At 32.8% G+C, this 12,642-nt stretch overlaps 1 protein-coding gene across 2 annotated transcripts; it reads right to left on the bottom strand.

Moving 5' to 3' along the window:
- Positions 1 to 2,344: 2,344 nt before the first annotated feature.
- Positions 2,345 to 7,763, bottom strand: LOC100184877 (uromodulin-like). Of its 2 annotated transcripts, none has more exons than XM_026840128.1 (4): positions 7,250 to 7,763; positions 4,687 to 4,787; positions 2,787 to 2,947; positions 2,345 to 2,673 (listed from the first exon to the last, which is right to left on the bottom strand). In XM_026840128.1, the coding sequence occupies exons 1-4, from the start codon at positions 7,484 to 7,486 to the stop codon at positions 2,639 to 2,641; spliced, it is 534 nt and encodes a 177-aa protein (XP_026695929.1). In that variant the 5' UTR covers positions 7,487 to 7,763; the 3' UTR covers positions 2,345 to 2,638. The 2 variants fall into 2 exon arrangements, with proteins under 2 accessions (XP_026695929.1, XP_002130646.1); XM_002130610.3 differs by having other exon boundaries at positions 2,791 to 2,947.
- Positions 7,764 to 12,642: the final 4,879 nt, after the last annotated feature.

Below are 12,642 nucleotides of genomic sequence, written 5' to 3'. Positions count from 1 at the left end.
AGCAGCGTCGAGCCTTGTACTCATTACCTCTGCGTTACAGGCAGGCGCGCTAACCACTACACCACGGCGCCGACTAAATTCGTTCTTTGGTCTCCACCCTTACTATTCAGAATATATTACTTTCATACAAACACACAGTTCATCATGGTCTTACAACGAACAAACCATGCAAAGTATTTATTCAAACGTATGTGGTTATTACTGATGTGTCTTGTACGTTATTTATAAATGTAAAGGTAAATCTCTCAAACAGTTTCAAAAACTTTTTACCGAAAACAAAAATTTAAATGATAGCAAAATTATAACTATATTTAATAGTTATCACAAAAGGTATTAGTATACTTTGTCATAATCTCGCACGCCCACATACGACCCAAATATCCAAATCTAAAATTTACATCTCGCACGCCCACATACGACTTAAAAATTACGAGCCAGAAAAAAAGAGAAAAAGAGAGAAAAAAATACCATAAAAAAAGAGTGAAAAAAAATCCATCAAAAAAGAGAAAAAAAAAATCGATTCAACAAAAAGCGCTCCAACAAAAAATAGGTTCAACGAAAAAGCGCTCCCTAATATCAGCACATCCTTACTACTATCACCATATTGGATCTTAAGCCATAGCATTTTACCATTAATCGCTCAATGCTGATTTTCATCTAAATACTGCGATATTTCAAGAACCAAGCACATTTGCTCGTCAAAATGGCTTTTTGATGAAGATTATAGTGATTAGAATTATAAGGCTTGAACTTTATTAAGAAAGGTATTTCTAACAAATTGGAAACTGAAATCCACTGACCAATTGACGCTCCCGCTTTGTAGACTTCATCAATACAAAGTGAAAGATCAGCGAAATTCGTTTATATTGTGTCTATTTCGGTACGTGTTGTATATGCCACAAAGGCATATGGAAAAATCCATGCCACAGTCGACCGCCGACCCATTGTGTTAATTAGGTGTATTTACTTGGGCATTAAATGAATTGTCGTTAACGTCATATTTCCCAGTCGACCCGACAATGTGTTGTTCACCAAGCAGACACCCTTTGTGACAATATTGCCGAATGTGTTTCCATCTGCTGCCCTCCATTGGATCAGATAGATCTGAATGCTGGAGCTCTCATTAAACACCATCTTGCCAAATCCACCACGTCTAAATTGGTTGAGTGTTTGAAAATGCATTTTCGTATTTTCTCTGGGCAGACTAAAGCAGCGGTTCGCTTTGTACTGCGAACGAGTTACATAAAGTCGAATAGCAGCAGTCACCGCTGTTTAATTTATTAATATCAACCGGGAGCGTAGGCAACATACGATGCTGTCTTCCTTTTGCAAGTTCTGCAGTTGACACTATCTTTGTATATGTGCACAATGACTTGACTAGTGCGGAAGTATACGGCGTGGTAATGTGGTATTAGCTGTGTTTATATCGTTTCACAACGGCTTCAACCCTATGCTCTTAGATTGCTTCGTGGATTGGAAATATTGACGTTTCTATGGTGCATACTAAGTTGTCAATCAATAACTAAACTTACCTTTAAGTTGGCTCTGCCTGTGCCTTTTAATTTAAGTCTAATATGATCTGAAATGGTGAAGGTATATACTCATTCTAAGCATCCATCACTATAACACCTCATTAGATTGAGACCGATGAGCGATTCAGCATGTATACAATATAACTCTATGATACTTCACCGAAAATATTTTTAGTTGGCCCTCAGCAAGCGCCAGTGTATAAAGGGAACATATGAAACATTTTTTCGTATTCTACTCGGTAAATGCGTTATAAAGAAGGTATCGAACGACCAAATTGCCCAATGTCTTCATGCATGCTTATATACCTTAATCTTATTTACGACGACCTTTGAATTATTTATACTGCTGAACTCGGCCGCTCGTCGCGACCAACGGTCTATACTAACTTTGGTCGCGACCAATATTTAAATGTTCGGATAAGTGTGCCGCAGAAAGCCAAATAATAATAACATTTCTTTATACCCACACGAACGTTCGGTTCTCTGCGTCATTATAACGTCCTTTCCCAGCAACAGTTAATTATCGAGGATGGGAGAAGATGGGACACCTTTAACACATAATAACCAAATATCCTATAATCGTGTTTTAAACAATTAACAACGGTCTATAGGAGCCGTGAGGATAAAGTTTTATAAAAAAACGTTGAATGTTTGTTTACTACCAAATTGGAGAAGAAAATAGATCAAAAAGGTGTCCCATCTAACCCCATCCCACTATATCATTAGTTAAGCTGCATTGAAAACTGTAACACAGTAATACGCATATCACAAGATCGCGTTACTCTCTTTCAGCAGTAATAATAAAAACCATATTCTCCGTAAGATATCGGTCATATCCCTTTTATGTAATGCAATAACAGTATTAATATATTTGGAAGCGCATACGCCAATCGGTTTTCCATGCATTACCCTATAGTGTAAAAACGTCACATTGCCAACAGTACTATACACACAGGTATATAAAGTAAAGGAATGTGGCACACAGGGTACGTTTAAATCTCTAATACAAACCTATACAACTTTAAGTAAAACAATCGATCTTTCCTCAAACTGTTATAACAAAAAAAGTTTTTTCTAAATAATCATTTTTAAGTATGGTACGTCTTTCAAGCAAGTTTCTTTTTCTTCTGGAAGAACAGTTCTGCAAAGAAATTTGTTGTGTACATAATATGTGAAGTAAAATAACGTTAATGGATAAATTAAAAAGTGTTTGCCGTGATGTCACAACAAATCTATATAGCCGTTGAAAAATACCTACAGGTTGACAAGGTTCGGTAGCGCAGTATTCTATTGTACAGTGAATGTAAGTTTCCGCTTGGTCGACATTGAAGTGGAAAACTTTGTGCGTAAATTGAACTTTACTTGAAACCCCGTTCATTAGAATTTGAGTGGAAACGAGATGGTTGAAAGCACAACTAAAAATATATTGTAAGGAGGGGTAAAAGCATGTGTTCGGAATATTTAAAAAACGTTAATAACGGCCTTAGGGGTGATACCACGGAATATGTAAACTTTTCTACAAGTGCCTGTAACTAAATTTCTAATATATTTTCCATACTTTATCTTGCTATAATTTCAGTGTTATCATATATTTAAAATACCTATGAGGTATTAACTATTGAATTAAAAACAAACCTTTAAAAGTTGGGCAATAAATACTTGCAACACATAAAAAAGTGTAGAAAGATGGGATACAAAAGTAAAAGATTTTAAGTTAATAGTTAATTTAAACTTGCAGTCAACATGTCGTAAATAACGAGGTATGTGTGCTAAGTTATTTATAACATAAACATTATGTAAATAATTGCAAACCGGTATTTTCCTGTTATTTTTTATTACTAATTTAAACCATATTGACCACTGCTTATTTTTTCAAGTACGTTTCACAATTTTTCTATGAATTCAAAATTGTCTTTTTTTATGAGCCATTAAAATATGTTGCACTTGTCTAACACCAAGTTTTACTGCTCAACAACAAGGAATCACATATTGTGCAATATATTAAACCGTGAGAATGCTCAAATATTACTGTAAGATATGTTTTCGTCTATTATCAAATGGGACTCGTAAATGAAACCTAAATTAGGTGTCTCAATATGCCCCATGTCCTATCATACCACACCTTACTATATTAGACTAAAGGGAAATAATAGCAGCGAAAAATCAAAATTTGTGTATTGATAGAAATGCTTAAACGTGATATCACTTTCAAACAACCAAACAACGAAACAGCTAGCTTCTGAAACAATGGGGAATATATGCTGAATGTTTTTTTCAAATCTATATCTAGGCCATGGGTCACAATAATTCGCCTTTATTAAGTTTTGTTAACATATTTATTATACATCGTATATCGATTTGGATATACTCTGGCAGCTTATGACTTATGACTGATCAGTTGTGATAATCTAATTATTATTACATAATACATCAAATTCTGACTTCACAATTTAGGATTTTATCATTTACTCAAGAACAGTTCGATATTTTAACATATTTGTGAATACAAATGCGAACACTTGTTTTATAACGAATGGTAAATCATAGTGGACCCCTAATCCGTCTGCCGGGCTATATAGGGTTCGTGGGCTCTATGATTCGTCACTGTCGCGAATGCGCATTTATGTTATTTTTGCGGCGATACAACACATACGTATAGTTTAAAAATCATAACATGTAAACTCTGTTAAAAATATTTCTCAGACATTCTCAGTTTATTTGTTTGTTTTAATATTTTTGATTCCGCTTCGCTTTATTCCTAATAGTAACACAAAACAAATTATATTATTATTATGATTACTGCTGCGAATTCCGAGGTTTATGTCGCCGTGTAAGCAAAGCACTATAACATTGAAAGTATAATATAAATATAAAAAATAAATATTCATAAAATTCGTAAAGATTAGCTTGCTGATGTTCCATAGACGTTAAAAAATTATTTATGATTAAATTATATTTATTTTACTTATATGAAGGCTCCAAGCTACTTGTAACACCATCCCTTCCCAATTTGTTTGTGGTGAAAATGTACATGTATAACTATTTACAAAGTTGAGTACCGAGGTTGTAAAAATTGTTTTACTGACATTAAGCATCGTATAACCAATAAATATATAATGTGTAAATTATTACTGAAGACTGGAGTAACACGAACCCGGATTGAATGAATGTGAATCTGGTGGGATCGGTTGACGACTTAGAGGGACTTCCCCAACATTGATGCAACACCAACTTAACATTCGCTTTAACGGAAATCTGACGGAAAAATTAAATAAAATTTTGTTAGCCTCCGATCTTGTAACACCAAACAAAACAATAATGCATATACAATTGATGTCTACAGTAGAGTGGGGCAGATGGGACACAGCAGATATTACTCAATGTTTTCAAAAACAAATACATGACGGTTTTGGGTTGATACCACGAATTAGTACTATCATTTTTTAATGAGACGACAATCCAAAAAAATAATAGAACACACGAGGGGTTATTTAGCGATTCGCACAACAGGTGAAACTTTACGAATTTAAAAAAAACACAGGGTAATAAGATGGGACAGTTTAAAATCATTGTTTATGTTGATTAATTAATTTCTTTACCATTAGGAAAACTCTTGTCCTACTTTAGTTTTGAAAATGTTAGTTTTTTTTAAAAAGGGAGAAAATTGGCACTGTTTAAACGATAATGGATGTTGTTTGAACATCAATTCATAAATATTGTATTCAAATGCATATAAACTTGTTATAACAGAAAACTGATAAAAAAAAATAAAAAAGTTTACAACTTTGATACAGACTTGGTATTGCTAAGTACACTGTTTTTCGCATCATACCACTTTTAATATATATCCAAGTTGCAAGTATCCGAATTTGTAAAATATTATCCAAACATTATCTTGTTATTATACCACTATGCACGGCCTACTAGAGATATCTCTAGTAGGCCGTGCACTATGTTGTGTATTTTAATTGCTCGTGAGGTATAAATTAATGAGTTAAAAGCAAACCTTTCAAAATTTGGCAATAAAAACCTACAAAACTCCCTCAACTCCGACTTGTCAAAATTTTCCCCAAACCACTACACCTTATTAGAAAAACAAGAGGTAAAGCCAAATTCTTCATTCCATTCTACAACAAATTAACTTCCCAATAGTCTATATGAGCTACATCGGTCCTAAATTATGGTCTTCTTTACAAATTAATATTCGTAACCAACCCACTCTTAGAAGATTTCTCGCAGCTTAAACGTCTTGACCTAACAATTACCACCTTATCCACAATGTATGAATTAATATTTTAATTAACTCATGTTTTAAAGGTTAAATTGAAAAAAATACAGTCTCTTATCCATTACTTTAGTTTGAGTTCTTTATCCACAAATTTCAAGATTTTTTCACTATCACAGCAGCTGTATTACTCGCTTCTGTTTCTGTGTTGTCTTCTATTACTATCTTTTTATTTATTTATTTATTTATTTATTTATTTATTTATTTATTTATTTATTTCAATATGTATATATATATATATATATATATGTATTCAAAATTACCGCCAAATATTAACTTTAAGGTGCGGAAAATGGTCTTTACGCACACTTAGGTTTCCACTAGAAGTTTAACCTAATTATAATAAATGGCTCGTCTGACGGCTAGGTGTAGCGACCACGCTTATTTTCTTCCAAATAAATGTAAATATAGTAGGGTGAGGGAAGACGGGACACCTTTAGCCCGTAATATCCAAATATCCTGATCGTGTTTTAAACAATTAACAACGGTAAATGGGAGTCGTGGGGATACAGTTTCATAGTTGTTTAATTGTTCTTTGTTTACTATACCATAACCATATGGCCCGAGCAAATGGAATGAGAAAATGTCCCATCTTCCCCCACTCCACCATATGTTTATAATCCGTATGTTTATAAAAAAAATTTAATCTTCGATACCGTAATCGAAGAGACAAATCAAAGTTATTATTATAAAACTATAATGTCAAGGAATATGGGACACGAAATTAAAATATTTTTATATTATTAGTGTTCTGCAACTTGTAGTTATAACTAACCGAAATTAACCGGCTGTGCTATTTTCTTTGCCATGCAAACTTTGTATATAAAACTACAAAACGGTGTTTTTTGTTGTTTTAATACTAAATTAACGTCATATTAAACCTCTGCTTATTTTCCTCGTTTATATGTAAGATTTTTTTCACAAAACTAAAACTAGTTTTATGAGACAAAATCAAACTGTACGAAACATTCATGTGTTTGTCATGAACTATAAAACTAGTTTAATCGTTCACTGCCGCAAACTACAAAATGTCATCTGCTTTATTATGATTTAACAAGCATTCAAAATTAGCACCTTACTATTTCGTTATTTTACCTGTTCAAACCATACTGTTTCTATATGTAACATTTTTTTAAAAATATTTTAAAACAGTAATCTGCTTTGACGCGTGCTTAATAAAATCGTGATAATACTGTTGAATAATTCTGTAACATTCTTTTTTCTGATTATCATTAAGTAGAAGTCCGTAAAAACAAAAATTAAAAAAACCTTTGTCTGACAAAGTGTCCTATCTTACCTCATTTTACTGCACATATCGATAATGCAAAATTTAAACATATCTTGATAAAGTGAATACTTAAGTGCAAGAAGTGTAGTAAGATACAGGTAGTATGTGGATTAAACTAAAGTGTAATGCTCATAAGAAACTTACCTCAATAAACAGGTTTTCATCGGAAGTAAACTTCGGTAGACTTTTTAGTTCCTGTGTAAATGTTTTATCCTTATAAAGTTTAAAAGCTGGAGTGATACTTGTGCCTTCTTCTTGTGCGTTTGGAAATTGAATGATAGCAGATTCAATAACCCCAAGAATCACTGTCAACATGACTAAAACATAAATCATTTTACTGAAGTTCTTGTCGATTATTCTCTTAAAACTTTTATTGTTCATAAAGTTTTACTGAATCTTCTGTTGACTACTAACTTCCGAAAGGACGATTGGAAGTTTTTGTTTCTTTTCTTCGCTTTTTTTTTCTATGGCGTCAGGTGCTAAAGTTCTATTTCGACCCCTTCGATCTGTGTTACTTGATTTAGATGGGCGGGTTTGACTTTCGTCGCCAGGCCGTATTTCCGGTAACAATTAATTAAAGTTTTCTTTTCAAACAAAAGTTTCTACTTTAAAAGATTTTTTTTAAATCAATAACATAAAGCAGCAACTTAAGACACAGCTGTGTTTTAAAAAGAAAATTAAACAACCTATCTTAGACCGTACCAATATTAAATGTCAGATTGGTGTATTGATCCTTGAAAGAGAATGAAACTTAATACTAAACTTAGCGCTAAGGCTGATTCGAAACAATACCAAACACTTACTTAAACAATCTGTTGCAGTGTAAACGCGTCACCTGCTAACTTTATTTTTAGTTCATGAGACTTTATGAGAAAGAATTCGTCATTGTGTACCAAAACCTACAATCAGTTCAATGCCACTGGACCGAAGAACAATAGTTCGCTATATATGATGGTTACAAAGGCCAAGCGGCTTCAAAGCGTACATATAATTTAGAACATAATTATTCTATCTTAAAATTCCCTTTAAATAAAATTTCGCAACGGAGTTATTAATTTCATGCGTTAATCTTTTAAACAGTTTCTTAATCCTTAGTTTATATATCGAAATGTCATAACGACAACCGATAAATACAATGCGGCACTTAACCAGAAACTTCTTCGCGCTACATAAATATTCCGACAGGAAAGGCAGTTCAATTTCCCAGTGTGGTTTTTTGTTCACGGCAGTAAACGAAACCATGCGGAACTAATTCGGCTGCAGGGATCACAATTCTGATCAGCTGAAACGTCTTTCGCGCGTGATTTGCTAAAGCAAAATCTCCGTTTTCGGTTGATTACTGCCGACCAGAAAAAGGTTTTAAGTTGTTACTTGACACAATGTTCTAAAACTGTATTAAGAGGTCGTGGTGAATATTTGGTTGGTAAATTTAAATATTTTCGGAAAATTCGAATACTGTTTTTTTCTGCTGAAATCAACTTTACAGAAAAAGAGGTAGAAGATAAAATATTTTTGATTGTATCGTTTTAAATGTTGGTGTGTAGTTGATCTAACCAATGGATATAAACAAAGCGCAAGATGAAGTCCCACTTCTTGGGGAAACCGCATATGAAGAAAACCCGACATTAAAAAGTGTCCGTTTATCCAGGTGGGTTGGGTTGTATCGAATTATTACAGTCTTCCACATACTTGCAAAAATCATTCGGTTGAATTCATGTACTTCTAAAAAGCTATTTTAAAAGGCGCTTAACAACGTTATACACTCGTAATGATCCGTGTATATATAAATAACATGCTTCACAAAACTTCTTAAGCAACTGTTCTTTATTATTTCTTTGTTTGCATGGTCTGTTAAAATGAATGTTGGAAGCACTCAAGCTACAATCAATATCACACTGTCTAGGCAACTTGTTTACGGCAGGGTTATTGCTACATTCGTTTAATTATAACTTAATTCGTAATACGTATACGCGGTATTTGGACAATCTAGCGAACAGCTGGCAAATCGGAGCTTTTCTAGAATGAACCTTATTTTTCAACCTTTTTAACAGCACAGAGCGATTTTCAAATGCTGATTAGCGACAAAGTTAAACTTTTCAAACCTTTACAAAAAATACAAGATATCAAAGATCTGATGAGAAAGCACGTTTAAACTATAATTAGCATAATATTGAGGGGTGGGGGTAGATGGGACACCTTCAACACATATTATCCAAATAGCCTGAACGTGTTTTAAATAACTGACAACGGTCTGTGGAAGTCGTAAGAATACAATTTTATAGTTAATTTAATGTGTTTTGTTTACTACCAAATGGAAAGAGAAAATTAAAGAAAAGTTGTCCCATCTCCCCCAACCCTACTCTATTACTCCCCCAACCCTACTCTATTACCCCTTTTACTACAACGGTCGACTGGGCTCGATCAAAACCAAATATGAAGTAACCAACAAAACAGGTTCTAGCTGCCATTGGTGACTGTGGAGCAGTAGGCAGAATACATTCATACATTTATTATAATTTATAACTATAATAAAACTTATGATGTATGACGTGTGAGAATTGAGTGATTGGTAAAGAATATGTGTAAATACGCTTTGACAACTCCTGTACCATGTGTTGACTTGTGAATTTACACATTGTCGTCGTCTTAAAATCGTATGTTTTCATGAATTTGGACAAATTGCAATCACGCAGTAATTAAGTAATGGTAAAAGTTATTATTAATCATATGATGTCTGATTAAAAATAATGTTTTAATTACGAAAAATGATAATAAGGTATAAGAGTGGTGCTGTTGATGCGTCCCGCTTAAATAGTAATAGTTTGATTCAGGCGTCGCCGTCATTCGTTGTGTGGATTCCTTATCTTCCTAACACGCACCCACCCAATGTCCCGAATTCCCAGACATTATATATGCGCTGCTTCGACAGGTCGTATGACTGGTAGTTATAGCTGAACCGGTTAGGTCGCGCGACGGGAAGGCTAAACTTTTTATTTGTATTTCCACACTAACGTAAACAGCCATAAGTTACCGATTACTGTGTTACCAACGGCTTCCGGATGCATGACAGTTCACTTGACGCGCAAACGTTACAATCATTAATTACACGTTAATTGGACGATTTTATGCACTATGGTTTATGAGACTAAGCTTAGTTAAAATTATTGTATCTAATACAATCGATCAATGTTAAAGTACGTTTTAAGTACGAATAAACGCCTGAAATAAACAGAAAAGTATTCGAGAACTACTCGCTAATTAGGCGATCCTATGCAGTATGTTTTATAAAACTATGCTTAATTCAAAATATTTTCTATAGTACAATTATTTTAATAAAGTTTATGTTGCAATTATTTTATTAAAGTTTTAAATTTGGCGCATTTGATCAAACAGTAAAGTAATCGTTAATTAATCGCTGATTATGCGGTTTCAATTCTGAAAATTTAGTTTAAAAATTATAAATATATATTATGATTTGATTTCAATCAAGATATTAAAGATTAAATGCTAGAATTAAGAATTGAGATATATATGGAAAAATCGCCCAAAAAACAACAACAAGAACAACTGTTCGACGGAAAAGGATCTATATGACTAACAACGTGCTCAAAAACGAACATTCCTAAGTTACGTATACTCGTAACCCACAAGAGCAATCATGGTGTGTACTTTGCCACCGGACATATTTATTAAGCGACGGTTTTGTAAACAGCTTTTAACTTTTTATAATGTATATTTTCAGGATGCTTGATGATGCGATGATGCCTTTAAAAGTATTTAGTATAGAGTGGGGGAATATGGGACACTTAAGCACATATTGCGCAATATTTTTAAAATCAAAATGCACGACGGTTTTCGGTGATACCACGAATTATTACTATTAATCCTTTATTATTTTTACCATTTCAAAAATATACAGGGTAAGACGGAACAGTTTAAATTCATTGTTAGTTTGGATTAATAAGTGAATTTATTAAAAACAATACACGTAAATACCACGAAATAATACTGTACGCTTTGAAAAGCAAGTTTAAACCTTTTTTTGCCCTATACTATTATTGTTAGTTACCTACATTATTATTGTATGAAAAATTAGTAATGTTTAAATGTTAATAGGTATTGTTCGAACTTCAATTGACAAATAATGTATCGTATCCTACAAATGCATATCGACTTGTAATAAAAGAAAGTTGATAATAACTATTGATAAAGTTTACATTTAAATTGGATATTGTTTTTTGGCACAAGCCACTTCTTCTAAATTTTATATATTCTTCTAAATTAAATTAAGTGCAAATGATTGAACTTCGAACATGTTTTTCATATATTATGATGTCATTATAGCAGTGAATTATATTTTAAATAACCCTGAGGTATAAGTTGATGATTTAAAACAAACCTTTTAAAGATTGGCAATAAAAACCTACAAAACTACAATGTGCGGAAGGATAGGACATAAAATAGATTTTTAATATTACCAGGTAAACTTTATATAAATAATTTTCAAACGATGTTTTTGTTGTTTAATCCCGTTGTTTTAATTGTTTTTTTGTAAAGTCATTTTGGCCCCCTTCCTGTTTTCCTAATGTGTAAATACAAACTGTACGAAATATTTAAGCTATTTTAATAAACCTTTGAAACTAGTTTAATCATTAACACCAGCAAACTACAAATGGCTTTACTATGGTTTGGCTGGAATTAAAAATTAGCATTTAAATATTTCGCATTTTTTCCCTTTTAAAATATACTGTTTCTATTTTACTAACTGGGTTCACAGAAATAAAAAAGAGTAGAACGCGCAACTTTCCAAAACCGTGATATATTCTTTTTTCTATTCACGTGACCGCCAACTCCGTCCCCATTTCCCTTCGTCTCCATTGTAAAAGATATGCGCATAATGTTTTTGGAAGGTTTTAGCTGTTTATTTTAAAAACTACACCAACTATTCAAGTTTGTTAGGCTAGTTTAGTTATTTGGTACGTTAACGCTTACAGTTTACCACTTGTTTAGGAAATTTAATTATTTAAAAAAAATAATTAAAAATTTCAAACAAACGGTTTTTTAGAAATATATATATATTAGAAAATAGTTTTTTTACACAATAACTTTAAATTAAGTCAAAAAACGAAGAAAAAGTACACAAAACGTCATCGACTCCATTAACTACAATAGTAAACGGGAACGACCCGCGAAAGAGAGACAGTGTATCGTGCTCTCTCCTTTACCGACATTGGAGATGCGCCTTCTATTCTTTTTTATTTCTGTGACTGGGTTGCGTAATCTGATACGTCACAGTCATGAAAAAAATCGCGATCAAAACCAAAAAATCAATATCGACATTTGCGTTCTTCGCTTTCATTTTAAACGTGTAATTACAGCCCTTGTTTCTCGTTTTACGCAATTAAACTATACCGAATATGTTCTGGCATAACCGTACGCTCGATATACAAGCGTGGGTCACTGTTTCGCAGGTTATAAGGTAATAACAACTTAACATAAAGTAGATAAATTTAATATTAGGGCGGTTTACGAAAGAA

The sequence above is a fragment of the Ciona intestinalis genome, unplaced genomic scaffold (genome assembly GCF_000224145.3).
Source record: "Ciona intestinalis unplaced genomic scaffold, KH HT001132.1, whole genome shotgun sequence".
NCBI lineage: Eukaryota > Metazoa > Chordata > Ascidiacea > Phlebobranchia > Cionidae > Ciona > Ciona intestinalis.
This window is presented reverse-complemented; position numbering and strand designations above follow the sequence as displayed.

Bases quoted from the DNA above. Each gene is read 5' to 3' on its own strand.
- LOC100184877 (XM_002130610.3), bottom strand. From the start codon at position 7,486: ATGAACAATAAAAGTTTTAAGAGAATAATCGACAAGAACTTCAGTAAA. The intron at 4,788-7,249 runs GTAAGTTTCTTA...TTTTTCCGTCAG, and splicing joins ATGAAAACCTGTTTATTGAG to ATTTCCGTTAAAGCGAATGT. The intron at 2,674-2,790 runs GTAGGTATTTTT...ATTTCTTTGCAG, and splicing joins CTACCGAACCTTGTCAACCT to AACTGTTCTTCCAGAAGAAA.